General features: G+C 38.1%; 1 protein-coding gene across 1 annotated transcript in view; it reads left to right on the top strand.

The window, feature by feature from the left end:
- Positions 1-14798, top strand: part of LOC136864677 (stalled ribosome sensor GCN1) — a 599881-nt gene that overhangs the window by 390501 nt on the left and 194582 nt on the right. The window contains exons 29-30 of the mRNA XM_067141987.2: positions 3340-3451; positions 6585-6800. Of these exons, the coding sequence (XP_066998088.2) occupies positions 3340-3451; positions 6585-6800 (328 nt within the window). The remainder of the gene's footprint in view (positions 1-3339; positions 3452-6584; positions 6801-14798) is intronic.

The raw sequence follows: 14798 nt of genomic DNA, 5'->3' as shown, positions 1-14798 counted from the left end.
TTTGATTCCTGGCCAGGTCAGGCATTTTTGTCTGGATGTGAGGGCTGGTTCCAGGTTCACTCATTCTTTGATTACCTCTGAGGAGCTATCGAATGGTGAGATGGCGACCCCAGTCTGGAGAGCCAAGAACAACGGTCGCTTGGTGGGCGGAAGGCCCATTGGGGTTGAAGTTTGGATTGGTTTAAGAGTGTTTGTAAGATTATAATTATACATACAGTAGAACCCCTATTTAACGTTTTTATATGGACCTGATTTTTTTAACCTTAAATGGGGGTTTACTTTAACTCAAGGTTTCAGCAAAAAGCACAAATTGTACCATCATACATTTTTTACACAGTGACAGCAATAAAACAAGGAGATACCTACCCAACACACTCTAGTAACTGTTTGTGCTTCATTTTGACAGATTGTTGTTGTTGAATGCATAACCGCATCTGTTTAAGGTTCTTATAACATTATACGTGATTTTCCGTAAACGTCGGGAAAGATAACAGACTTGCACAGAAACACATTAAAATTGGTATGAAACAGCAATCAATTTGTTTAAACATTTTAGCGTATGTTCTCCAAGTAGCGGCTTACTCATTAGCATGTATTTTCTAATTCCAGTAGTCAGAACACGCATATTCAGTTTTATTCTTCAAAATTGTAATAGCATCACTCCAGAAGCTTGTGACAAACATTTCCATTTTCTTAAGTCAGATGACATTACTTAACCTAGATTTACTGAGCATGTATTATGAAAACATATTTCAAGCTCCATGTAGAATAATATTTTCACTATAATTTTCATTCATTGCACTTATTGCGAAAACCTGATGTTATCCCAATGTTTGTTTACACCAGTTGTGAGCAGTGTCGTTAAAGATAGACTCGGTCGCGCGCAGTGAGGAATCGATACGGAAGATGTTCGATCGCATCCAATATAAGCGCTGGAGTAGAGTATATGAATATTGATAACAGATAAAAACTAATATGCCCGAATTTGCCAGCAATAACGGATGAATCAGTAAAAGGTTCTCATTGTAATCAAGGAATAGTGCACAGATTAATATAGGAATTTTCGAAGGTTATAAAAAGTCATTTAAACAGGGGTTCTCTTCTACAGCAGCCACATTCGAATGTGTGTCTGAACGAGACATCTCGAAAACAATGTCGTGAATAAATCCAAGATTTCTTGGAGCCAGTCTCCTACCGGTGGCGAGTGTACTAAGAGATTCCTCAGGGCCCGTCCCCCATGTGTTAAAGCATTAAAGTGTATGAAAAACATACGAGAACAAATATGAAAACCTTTTCAGCAGGAGTTTATAAAATAACAAATGTGGAAAAAGGTGCAAAAAACAAATAATATGAAAATTTGCAAGGGAGTCAAAAATATCGAACTATTATTGCAGATCACACTCTTTCTAAAACAAATGTTAGTAGAAAAATTTTATTTCAGAACAGTGGGTTATTCCTTTTTTGGTCACACGCTTGGACAATGAATTTGAGGTTATACTCGACCATGTGCGACGAGGAGGAATGACTTTGGCTGCCATTTTGAATAAATTTCGACCAACTCGAGTGATCGAGTCGAAACTCAAAGGTACAAATTCAACATTTGTGACCACTGCACACTTTAGGATGCAGACGCCAGTCCCCTTTCTCACAGCACATCGAAAGTCTCCGCTACTTGCTGTGGTGCTATACAAATCAGTTAGCCGCGACAAACTACATTTTGTGCATATTTCCGCTAATAATTTTGTTAATAATTAAAAGCAGGAAAGCTGATAAGACTACAGAGACCAGGTGAGTTGGCCGTGCGGTTAGGGGCATGCGGCTGTGAGCTTGCATCCGGGAGATGGTGGGTTCGAGCCCCACTCTCGGCAGCCCTGAAGATGGTTTTCCGTGGTTTCCCATTTTCACACCAGGCAAATGCTGGGGCTGTAGCTTAAGGCCACAGCCGATTCCTTCCAACTCCTAGGCCTTTCCTAACCATCGTCGCAATAAGACCTATCTGTGTCGGTGCGACGTAAAGCCACTAGCAAAAAAAAAAAAAAAAAAAAAAAAAAAAAAAAAAAAAAAAAAAAAAAAAAAAAAAAACTACAGGGCTTGTGCAAATTGCCTTTCTTTCTTTCTTTCTAAATAATTCGTACAATTCATAATTTCAGGCGGCTAAAATGGAATAAAAATGTAATGATTTCTCCATACAACTGGGTGGAATGTTGGGAAACAGGGCTCATGGTAATGGAGCCATGAAATCTCCTGGATCTTGATCATGGCATTGCAAAAGTTCTCTGCACATGTCCACACACCTTTGCTTTTCGTCTGCAGACAAGAGTCTAGGCACCCACATAGATGACACCTTCCCCAACTGTAAGTGGCCCTGCACGTTCCGCTGCAGGGTGTTTCGGCTAATTCCCGTGGCTGCCTCCATTTCCGTAAATGTGATGCATTTGTTTCCTTGGATGGCCTGTTTGACCTGGGCAATGTTGGTTGGTGTTAACACTGTCACATTCCTACCAGAACTAGTTCCCTTGTCCACCTATGTGCGCCCTGTTTTCCAACCTTCCACCTAGTTGTAAACTGTTTTCCGTGACGGCATATGTTCTCCACAGACTGTCACCAAGCCCCGATGAATTTCTGTGGTGGTCATGCCTCCTTTCCATAGGAACCAAGTTGTATAGCGCTGTCCCTGACGGTTGCTTTCCATGTTTTCTGCTCCTACGCTGAGTGTGTTGTTATGAAATGGCTATGACGAGTGTATTCGTTGGCCCCTGTGCGTGTGCTGCTACCAAATGTTGGAAGAAGACACTAGTTACACATCACCACCTTCAAAAGTGAAATGTGAACCATACATGGACGTACAAAAAATAGTGTAAAACAGTATAATACGCCCTTCGTATATTTTCTGATTAGTATTTCCGTTGTAGATCTGAACAAATCGTAATTCGTCGCAGATATGTCAAACCACAGGCCATCAGCATTCTTTCAGATTTGGATACTAGTCTTCTCTTGACAGTGCTGTTTACAGAACACACTTTTGATCTGATGATGATATTTGTTCAACTTCAGTTTCAATTACTGACAGACAATCATTGTACAGGATGAGGTATACAAAGTTTTAACACTGATTCTTGTATACAAGTCTGCTCTTTTTTGTTTCAGGAAATGTGAACATACTTGAAGATGGATTAATAATTTTCCGTTTTTATTAATGCCACATATTTTATTGGGAAATAAATGTATATCATAAATAATAAAAATGTATTTGTACTAAGAGCATGTCATAACCTGGCACTTTGCAGTATGAGGTAATGAAAAAGAACATGATACTAGCATTTATTTCCTTTCTTTCAGTTCTGTCCAGTTACTTGGAGATTTGTTATATAGGATATCAGGAGTATCTGGTAAGATGAGCACAGAAACTGCTGATGAAGATGACAACTTTGGTACCGAACAGTCTCATCGTGTGAGTTCCATTGTTCTGTCTGTTAATTAGACTATACTAAATTAGAATTCGTGGATAGGAACAAATTTGGATAAACATGATGACAGTTCAGTATGAGAAGAGGGACCAACCAAAAGAAGGGAAAGAGAAAAGGACAATAACAATCTCCAAATTTTGCACTGTGATCTTCACATTGATGGACTCTCTCCTCGAAGATCTCAGAAGTTTTGTCAAAATGGCCCCTCAATGAATGTTGATGCCTTCAGCTTTCATGGAAGCTGGGAAGCAGAAATTAGCTTGTCAGGGACTGAGAAGGAGTGGATGTACAAGAAATGAGGATTGAGTCCTTGTATGTGAAGACCGCCATACATAACATGTCATTGTTGTGTCTAGAAAAACCTGTGATAATATTTCAGCTTAGAATTCTGACCAGAAAGGCTCTGTCATCTAAGGTTCAGTATTGCATGAACTATTTCAACGAATTTATGTTTTAAGAGATGCATGTACTGTGGGTCTGTATTTCCCTCTTCAACATTGTCGCATAATGGTATTTCAAGGCACAATGGCGATGTATATTGTCCTTTTCTATTCTCATATCACTGTCTGTTTTTTCTGTTCCTCCCTTTTTCCCGTTCTAACATGTCATTGTGTTCGCCCTGTTATGGGTTACTTTTCATATTCCTACGTATGACTTCATCTGTTCCTTATTTGTTTCTTTCTAATACAGTGCACTCCCGATAATTCGCGGTAATTAATGCACGCACTTCTGCGAATTATCCACAGTCATTTTTAAGCCTGGTAAAAACAAAAGGTTAAAATAATGAAATTTATTTTATGAACAAGCAGAAAATAATTATAACACTTAATAGTGTATTGTAAGACACACTAGAGAAAAATAACAAAATCCTATGTGGATTATGCCAACATTCGTATCTAACGAAAAAAATTGTTCATCGCTTTTTGTTTCTTAGACGATTGTTCATTTTTTCTAATTTTGGATCGTACATTTCTCAAGAAAACAATATCTGAGAATGAAAATTCATCTCTGTTTTCTATGTAAGAGATAAGTGTGTCTATAGAGACACTAGCTTGGCTGTGTGGAAACTTTCGGAGTTTCCGTTGCATCTCTCGCGCACTCGATACCGTCTGAATCTCAATCTTCCTCACCAACCGTCAAATTCTATTCAATATCCTCCTCACTTTCATGTCTGAAACCATAATCGTCTAACCACTCAATAATGTCACTTTCATCTGCATCTTGGTATTTATTTGGTTTTTTCAGTAATGATATCATCGTAGCGAGACTACATTGCCCGTTCGAAATATCATCACCAAAGCCGGCAAATGCTTGCTCTTCATGTAGAACAGATTTCCATGATCGTGCGAGCGTAGTAGCGGTAATTTTGTCCCATGACTTATTAACTGCATGAAGAGCATCCAACAAACTGAAGTTCTTCCAAAATGTTGGAATATCGATGCCTTCCTCAACCGATTGCTGTAACAGAGATGACCTATAGTTCTTCTTTAAAGCAGCAATAATGCCTTGGTCCATAGCTCGGAGAATAGGGGGAAGGTATTTCATGTAAATATCACCTTCTTTAAGTTCACTTTCATGTGGATGAGAAGCCGCATTGTCAGTCAAGAGCACTGCTTTGATTGGCTGTGACTGCTTAATTAGGTAGGCTGTCACTTGTTTCAAAAAATAATTGTGAAATCAGACCTTAAATATCTGCGTGTCCCTCCATGCTGCTTTTTGATGGTAGTACTGCAAAGGTACATTCTCTCGTTTAAAACAACGGGGTTTTCTGGATTTCCCTATCGCTAACAATTTTAATTTATGATCACCACTTGCGTTAGCACACGCCATAATTGTTATTCTTTCCTTAGATGTTTTGCGGCCTGGGGCTTGCTGTTCTTGTTGCATCACTAATGTTCAGGGCGGTAAACATTTCCAATACAACCCTGTTTCGTCTGCATTGTAAAGTTATCTAAGGTGAAGCTTTTCTTTTTCTATGAATGATTGAAATTCCTGTGCGCACTTTTCAGCAGCACCCGTGTCTGCGCTGAGACGCTCTCCATGAATAGCAATTTCTCTTATTCCTTAGCGTTTCTTAAACCGTGTAAGCCAGCCAGATGATGATTTTAAATCGCCTTCTAAGCCAAGAGCATCGTGAAAATGTTTTGCTTGCTCAATACACATGGGGCCGGACACAGGAATACCTTCCGCTCGTTTTTTATTAAACCACCGTATCATGGCTTTGTCTAGATTTGCATAGTCCAATGATCTCATTGATTTCCGGGGCGATGAACAGTAACAATTAGCAGAAAATTTGATGAGGGTTTCCTTTTGCTTCTTCACGTGTCTCACTGTTGTTTCACCCACACCAAACTCGCAGGCTAACTTTGATGACGCCTCGCCTTTCTCCAATGTTTCTATAATTTTCAGTTTTTTACCGACGGTTAATCTTTTATATTTCATTTTTCGACCACTCATATTGAAAACACTTACTAGTAACTTATTCGAAACTTTGAAAAGATTTCCACACTCCGTTCACACTTCTCAAGTACTGTACAGTAGCCTACAATATCCTTGCTGCCGGCGCACCTACCCTTTACTTGGCTTACAGTTTAGCGACCTTGGTCTCTGGGGAAAGGGAGGGTAAATTCAGAGTGCATTCCTCTTTCATTGTCTCTGCTTCCAAGATTACAGTAATCTGTGCTGTGCGACGCGCAGCAACATGCTCGAATGTTTCCAAGTTTGCAGCATTCTGGCAACAGTGTGCGTATAGGCCTACTGCTACATCGTAGAGAAATGAAGTCCAGTCTCCTCAAATATCAAGTGATTTCGTCTCCACGCATCGCATTAAAATTCTTTTAAACTAGGGAGAGATAATTTTACTCAGCGTGATGATTAGTGGGTGTAAGAATTAATACTTTAAAAAGTAACTCTCCGAGACCCACAAAGCAAATTATCCACATGCGAATTGTCGGGAGTGCACTGTACTTACAATTTTGAAATCTGTTATGCTACCGTTGAGAATAATTTGGTAAATATTCTTTTTATTTTGGTTAATTTTGGCAGAATTCCAGATACCTTCTCTTTGTGCAGAAGAAATAATTCATTTTTTCATTTATTTATTTGTTTATTCCTCAGGCTATTATTGAAGTTCTGGGTGCAACACGAAGAAACCGTGTGCTTGCTGGACTTTACATGGGGAGGTCCGATGTAGCACTTATGGTCAGACAAGCAGCCCTTCATGTGTGGAAAGTGGTGGTGACTAACACTCCACGCACTCTGCGTGAAATCCTTCCAACTTTGTTCAGCCTCTTGCTGGGTTGCCTTGCCAGTACAAGTTATGATAAGAGACAAGTTAGTATTTACAGTAAAGTTGTTTTATGATTAGAATTATTTACACATATTATACAGAATATCCTGAATTGGATATTATGTGGTATGAACATTTAAGGAGTGTGTGTTTAGAAGGTGCTATTTCCACTTCAAAACAAAATCAGTATTTCGTCCACATCATGTCAGTAGTTTAGTACTATCGAATGCCTTGAGCAATCCAGACCAGAAAGATAACATTTAAAAAAAATTGTAGCATACTCTATTATGGGTACATTCCATGTGCTTCTTATTAAGTTTCTTGCCGTTTCCCCTCAACGTTCCTATGGTGGAAATAGCAATTCTTGAACACACACTCATTTATAAATTTAAAGTTCAGTGAAACTTTTGTACATTTTGAATTAATTTTTTTTTTTTTTTTTTTTTTACTGTTACATTCTTCAGTCTGTTGAAACTAATTTTGCATTTTTTTCCACTTATGCTCTCTCTCTCTCTCTCTCTCTTTCTTTCTTTCTTTCTTTCTTTCACACACATTGTCACATTTACTGGAAGGAAAATAAGGGTGTAAATATTTGAGACAATTTGTTAACCTTTCCCCACCCACATTTTCATTCCACTTATCCCCAGGTTTCAACCTATTATTTAGGAAAAATTGAAGCAGAGCGCGTAAAAAAAATTGCTGATCACAGTTTATTCAAATTTTCAATAATATTAGAAAATATAACCATCACATGCATTTCTCTTGTGGAGTCATAAGGTTGTTGGTTCAAAACTCCACCCCCTAATGGTAATACTCAACACGGAGGTAGACTCTATTGTCACATTCCCATGGTATCTGAATCCCTCTAAACCAACAACCATGTGATTCTGGAAGTGAAGTGATGCCCATATATTGTATATCGATTTCCGTTTCACCTGAGCAAGTGTCTTCCCATTCCGTATTTATGTTACCGGAATGTGCCTGTTTGTATGCTGCATTGATATATATGCAAGTATCTATGTCACTGAATAGTTTGTCTCCTAACATATGTAAAAAAAACCCAATGTATTTCTCGTAATACACTTTCAAAATTACGGACAGGTTTAACATCATCCATATAATCATTTGGAATAATGAAACTAAATGTTTGTGTTACTAGAAATGCCGGGGCATCACTTTCAGGTCCGAATTCTCTATATCAGTTTTCACTTATATCACTGTTATCATTAAAATTATTTTCGTTGATATGTTATTCACTCACCAAAAATTCACCTCCACCCCTACTCACGGATTGTGTCACTTTCTTCGCCTATATTCAGCTTAGTTTCAATATCCGCAGTATTCAATCCCGCCATGTTTACGAACGAAACAGCTGACCCGCGCTCGCGGAAGTTCAAGACCGTTGCCTAGGCAACGTCAAGACAGATTATCGCTCTTTTATTTTCTAAGCCTTGTAGATCGTACTGAGTGTTCATAAATGCCTTATAAACATTTCACTGCCGAAGAAAATAAAAAAACCTATTGCATACATCGCAGAAACTGCATCCGGGCGCTTTTGGGCGCTAAGGACCGGAAGGCAAAGTGAACAGTCGGGCGTTAAGGGCAGGAAAGGGAAGAAGCCATACTATTTAGTGTCAACTCTGTCGTTGTAACTTTAAAACTTCACTTATAATGGAGAGAGAGTTACCCCACCTTTCAATACATTTATTATTTTTTCTCGTACCAAGAAGAGATGCGTAATTAGTCAAGTACGTGTTTTGTACTTTTCACAGGATATCTTCAGCTTGGAAGATACATTATACCTAAAAGGACATTACAAAAAAGTTTTTGCTATTTGCTTCACGTCGCATAGGCACAGATAGGTCTTACGGCGACGAGATATGAAATGTCTAGGAGTGGGAAGGAAACGGCCATGGCCTTAAGGTACAGCCCCAGCATTTGCCTTGTGTGAAAATGGGCAACCACGGAAAACCATCTTCAGGGGTGGTGCCAGTGGGGTTCAAACCCACTATATCCTGGATAAATTTTTAAAAAAAATTAAACTTCTTAAAACATTTGTATGTTACCATGTTGTCTTTTCCTTATTGTGGTTAAATGCTATATTGCCCTAATAATATTTTCTTATAATACTTTATTACCTTAAATCACTGATTTCTGGTTAAAAATCTTAAATAAGCAGTCTGGTTGTGTTTTTTATGTTTACAATAAAAGGGGGTTTTAATCTGGCTGGAGAAACTCCTCTCCAACTGCAGTTGAAGTAACTGAGTCAGTCACTAGCAGTACAAGGCAACAACACATTCTAAAGGAATCAGTGGGGAAACTCCCAATAATAAAGTTAACAAGAAGCCACATTGGCAGACTCAAAAACTGCACTCCGCATTCAAAAGGAGCTCTCTCAGCTAGGTTAAAACCTCCCTTTGATTCTCAGCTTCGTGAAAATTTGAAACCACAAATCACTAAGGCAAATTAAATGCAGTAAAACCTCGATAAGACGTTTCTGCAGGAGACAACAAAAATGAACATGTTAAGCGAGAAAACGTACTACTGAATATACCGTACTTACGCAAATAATCCCTGCATATTTTTTTAAAAAATTCGAGGCACAAAATTGGGGTGCGGGTTTTATTTGCGTCAAGGTTGCGAACACTCTCCTGGCTCACCTAGTTTTCGATGCTGAGTGTACAGTTATGCTTTGTGCAACCGTAGATGGAAGAAAACTGTCCCCATATGTCATATTTAAACAGAAAACAATTCAGGCCTTAAATTCTAAACTGACTTTACATTTTTTTAAAATACAGTTGAACCTCGATAATTCGAAATCGGTTAATTCAAAATCCCGCCTAATTCGAAGAAGGTCTCGTTTCCGGAAACATGAGATACAGTTTTGCATGTTATTTAAATTGTTTAATTCGAAATACGGATAATTCGTAATTCGAAGTACAATGTTGGCCCCATTACCGAAATTTAGACTTTTAATTCGAAACTGCCTCTACATTTTAAAACAGTAGTATGTTAGAGTAATTTCAACCCGAAATTTATCCACGTCATAATAGAACGCGTGTTCCGCAACGTGGAGTGTAACCGTAGCTTTCCGCACATATACTCACTTCGGTGGATCTACAGTGCGCTTCATGATTACTAAGTTGAATGAAATCGGAATTCTTTTGTGTTCAAACTTTCAAGGAACGCCGTAATATCACGCAACGGGCAGTGTGCGGGAAAACAGAATCCGCGAACACTGGCGATGCCAACAGTTGACGAAAATAATAATAATAATTTTTTAAAAAAACGTGGCTCATATAATAAATTCGTAGGCACCGAACAATATTGTCATTGCCGATGAAACTGGATTACTTTATTTTAATGCGAGCCCAAACGATCATGTGGTTTTAAAGGAGGAAGTGCCAGCCGGGGAATCGTACAAGTGTGAGGGATGGGGGTCATTGTAGTGCGTTGCAATGCACATGGAAGCGAGAAACTTTATCGCCTCGTCATAGGAAAGATCGATAAGCCACAATGTTATGGGCGTCCGGAATTTTCCATGCCAGTACAAAGCATCTAAAAATGCAAACAGTACAGAAATCTTTAAAATAATGCATTTGCACAGGGGAACCAGCATAATTTATCCCCGTCTTTGAATTGTGAGATATTTTTCTTTCGTTGCGTGAGGTTATGTTTGTAAGTTATTTACCCAAGTGCATTATTTGAACATTGTAAATGCACCTTGTTGGATACATGTTGGAAATAGTTTTTTCCCATGGCATTTGAAAGGTTTAAACCGTGAATCGAGGTGATTGCATGTATTAATGAGTCTTAAAATACTTGGTGACGCGGCAAGTGTTTACATTTCTGAAGTACAAGAGAAGTGCCATGGCGGGAAATCGTACAAGGATAGTCATCAGAAAGTTCGATTTTAAGGACATCGGGCACTTTCTGTGTAAATACAAGGCATCTAAAATGCTTACAGTATAGTAATTCAATGAATAAAGTACTTGCACATGGGAGCCAGCATAGATTTCTAGTCTTTGAATCGTGCTTTTTTTTTTCTTTCTTTCGTTGCGTGAGGTTATGTTTGCCAGCGAGATATCCAAGTGCATTATTTGAATACTGTAAATGCACCTTCTTGCATACATTTTGGAAATAGTCTTTTTTCATGGCATTTGAAAGGTATTAAACTGTGAATCAAGGTTAACTGCATGCAGTAACGGGCCTTAGAATATTTTGTAACGCAGCGAGGGTTGGTACTTCTGAATTGCGAATTGGCGGTTAATTCGAAATCACGTAATTCGAAGTCCGATTTTTGAGTCCCAACGACTTTGAATTAACGAGGTTTTACTGTAGTACCGTATTTTACAGAGTAATTTAAATTCAAAATTTCTCCACGTCACGATATAACGCGTCTTCCAGAACATGCAGGGGAAGCTTTCCGCACTTTCACTCACTTCGGTGTGTTTCACAGTTGAAAATAGAGTGAAATCGTAATTCTTTTGTACTCAGCGTTTTAAGGAAAGCCACAATATCACGTAGCAGGCAGTACACGGAAAAGCAGAATCCGCCAAAACTGGTGAGGATTGGCATTTCTGTATTACAAGATGGCTGTTAATGCGAAATCACATAATTAGAAGTCCGATTTCTGTATTACAAAGACTTTGAATTAACGAGGTTTTACTATATCGCAAAACTAACATCAGATTTTGCCGGTGTGTCTATTTCAAGTGTTTACATTGCACGAAAAGAATTATCCACCATCGTTCATGTTACTGTCCAGTAAAAAGAGACCACGTGGGAGAAGTGTTTTAGGCCCGTATTTACCAATGTTGGTAACTTTCGCTTTTATCTTAGATTTTTAAAACTCGGATATGTCATTATTTCGGATAACGCACGCTTCCGTATTCACCACATAATTTATTATCTCGGTTTACCAAAACTATGTTTTCGCTTCAATCTCAGTTTGAACCGCATTTTTTCATACTGACGTACAGAAAACAAATGAGTACGTGCTGCCGCCACTATCGAATTGTAAACAAGTTTTTGATTCCATTTGGGGTTTGAAATAATTTGCATAAATTATGTCTGCTATTGAGCAGAAACGGAGAAAGAAGACTAATATGACTTTCCAAGAGAGTGAATTGTTATTGAACTTGGTGGCAGAAAGCATTAACAAAGGGAATAAGAAAAACCAATTATAGCCTACACATTGTACGTCACTCAAAAAATAAGTCGGTATTCCTTCATTCTTCATTAAAAGTCACCCAGTCGTGTACCGTACAAGATATTAGCTATAATCGAGAATTCATTTTAGGCCTACCCATGTGTTGGGAATTCCAGGTTATTTTCGGAAGCTTTAGGTAACCTAAAATGTGTCTGAAAATCAGTCGTCATAGTCCTGGAAATATGTTGCACATTCTTTTATCCATCTAGGACATTTATTAATTGATCATATTACTCGTCTCTGTGATTTTACCTTTCAGTTAGATATTCCAGCCGCCTACGGGCGTTAGACTTGGAGTGCGATGAACTTGTAAGTAATTTAGGAGAGGATTCTAGTGATGCAAGAGACAATGAATCTTCCCATCTACAGGGAATCGAGCCTATTGCAAGTTCAGATTAATGAAATACCTGTCACGTAAGTAGACCTAGTTGCTCATTTTCATGGAAAATATATTTCATAGCAGTGATATTTGCGTAAAGACCACATGGACCTCGCGGAGTGATACGAAGTAATTGTTTATGCCTGTAACTAGTTGGCTAAACAGAAAACACTACATGAATGGTCACTAGGATAAGGTATAAATAACAAAACTAGACGCCACCTGCAAACACTTTACAGGAATAATTGACTCAAAGAGCATGACATAACTCCCTCTCCCAAGGCGATGGTCATCAGGCTGATGATGCTCCAAGCTTGTTATATAACCTTACCTGTCTACCCCTGAAATTGAATTTAGATAACATGCCAGGTTTTCCCTCCATAAATAAGTAATCATACGCTTAACTATTAAATTTATTGAGAATTAAAGTTTATCAAAAGTGTAATATTACTTACAATAAACAATTACATCTCCATCTTGTCCACTCACAAACAACTTAATATTTACACTGTACATACATACCTCATGTGGTATGCCAAGTCAAGTGTCTGCGAAGAAAATATCAAATTACGTGAAACAAAGAGAACTACAGCCAAACAAGTATGAATGAAAACTGTTCACACACCGAGTCCATACTGGTTACTGAATCTGAATGGATACACATCAGACAGTGTGAAAGAATAATGACCCCAGTTCCATTCTCGCGTAAGTTTTTAAAAGTTCTCTCCATGATAAAAAGTTAACAAGCATGTGTTATTCTTCTAAGAATACGCAGGTAATGAACAATTGGGCTATAACTTATTACATCAATTTGCAATTACAGTAGTTCAGTGAATCACATACATATTACCTCCACACTGCACATTTAAAGGCTGCCCACAATGAGCATTTCCTAGGCGAGGGAAAATCGATAGTCTTATAAAACATCAGCATACACCATCTCTCACCAACCGCTCACTAGAAAAATCCATTAACGAGCAATGCACTCTTGACTCCGTAATTGTGCCATTATAAAGCTCCCGTAAAAATGCTCGTGCAGCACGCACTTCGCGGTATCAATTGTCGTCAACAGTAACCTCATTAGCAATAATCAGCAAGTGTAACAGTCCTGCACAATAATACCCGATAATAGCAATAAACTCGTAGCACGCACACACATATACAGACTTGCTCCATGCAGCACAGCGTCCGCCAAAATCCACATGTTGCAACACTTTAAACCACCTTCAACTGTCTTTATCGATATAGTAGCTGTTTTTCTGGTTGATTGCATAAACTTTACTGCTATGCCATGTGCAGATTCATACACAAATTTAGGTTACACCAATATAAAGAAACATAGATACATAATTCCCTACAACCAAATTCTTCTTAGAATATAATGTTCTTATATCTTAATTCAACACTCACAAGATATCTACTACTTTATATTAAAATTATTTTTATGAAAACTTCCTAACCTAAAAATTGCGAGTCATACATTCGTACAGTTACATGCCTAAGTTACTCTTCCAATGAAAGGAATTTTAGTTCATTTCATTTTTTTCAAAATGAGCCTTTCTAAAATGAGAGTGCGGGCATTATTCGACGCCAGGGATTATTCGGGTAAATACAGTAAGAATAAAAACTATCCAACAGGGATATGGAAAAACTAGATATGTTTTCTTGCCGTCATGAAGGCATTTTATGTCGTTTATCTGCGGGTACAGTGAAAACAATATCTACCATTTCACAAGATGAGAGGAGAATATTAAAAATACGTGAGAACAAATATGAAAACCTTTTCTGCTGGGGCTTATAAAATACAAAGTGCACTGAACAGTGTGAAAAACACCAAACAACAAATCTGAAAGCATATGCACTGGAGCCAATAAAAATATCCAAGTATTATTGCAGATCACATTCTTTCTAAAACAAATGTTAGTAGAAGCCTTTTATTTCGTAGCAGTGAGTTATAAAACATTATTTTCAGCCAAGTGCGACTGCGACCGAATGATTGGCTGCCATTTTGAAAACATCAACCAATTCAAAACTCGAAGGTGCGAGTTCAACATTCGTGACCTCTGCGTGTTTAAAGATGCGGATTCCAGTCCACTTTCTGAAAGATTTAAATGTTCTCGTCATTAGAAAGGAATTTCACTTTCTCTGTATCCATACCTAGCCTATCACAAGACAAATGTGCACCACGCTAGTCAATTTCACACGATTATGTTCCTAATCCAGATATAGGCTACCGTATCACTCGACAAAACTACACTGTACCACTCAACACAAAATTAATTTCTTACTTCTGAATGGAATGAGAAATACAAGCACAATAATAGGCTCACTATTTCCGTAATCACGCAACTATGGCGACGGCTCTTGCCAGAGTTGTAAATCATGTTTTTTTTTTTTCACAAAGGATGACAAATTACATTTTCAGGGCTAGGAAAAATTTGATCGTACTCA

This window comes from Anabrus simplex, chromosome 2, assembly GCF_040414725.1.
Source record: "Anabrus simplex isolate iqAnaSimp1 chromosome 2, ASM4041472v1, whole genome shotgun sequence".
Lineage (NCBI taxonomy): Eukaryota > Metazoa > Arthropoda > Insecta > Orthoptera > Tettigoniidae > Anabrus > Anabrus simplex.
This window is presented reverse-complemented; position numbering and strand designations above follow the sequence as displayed.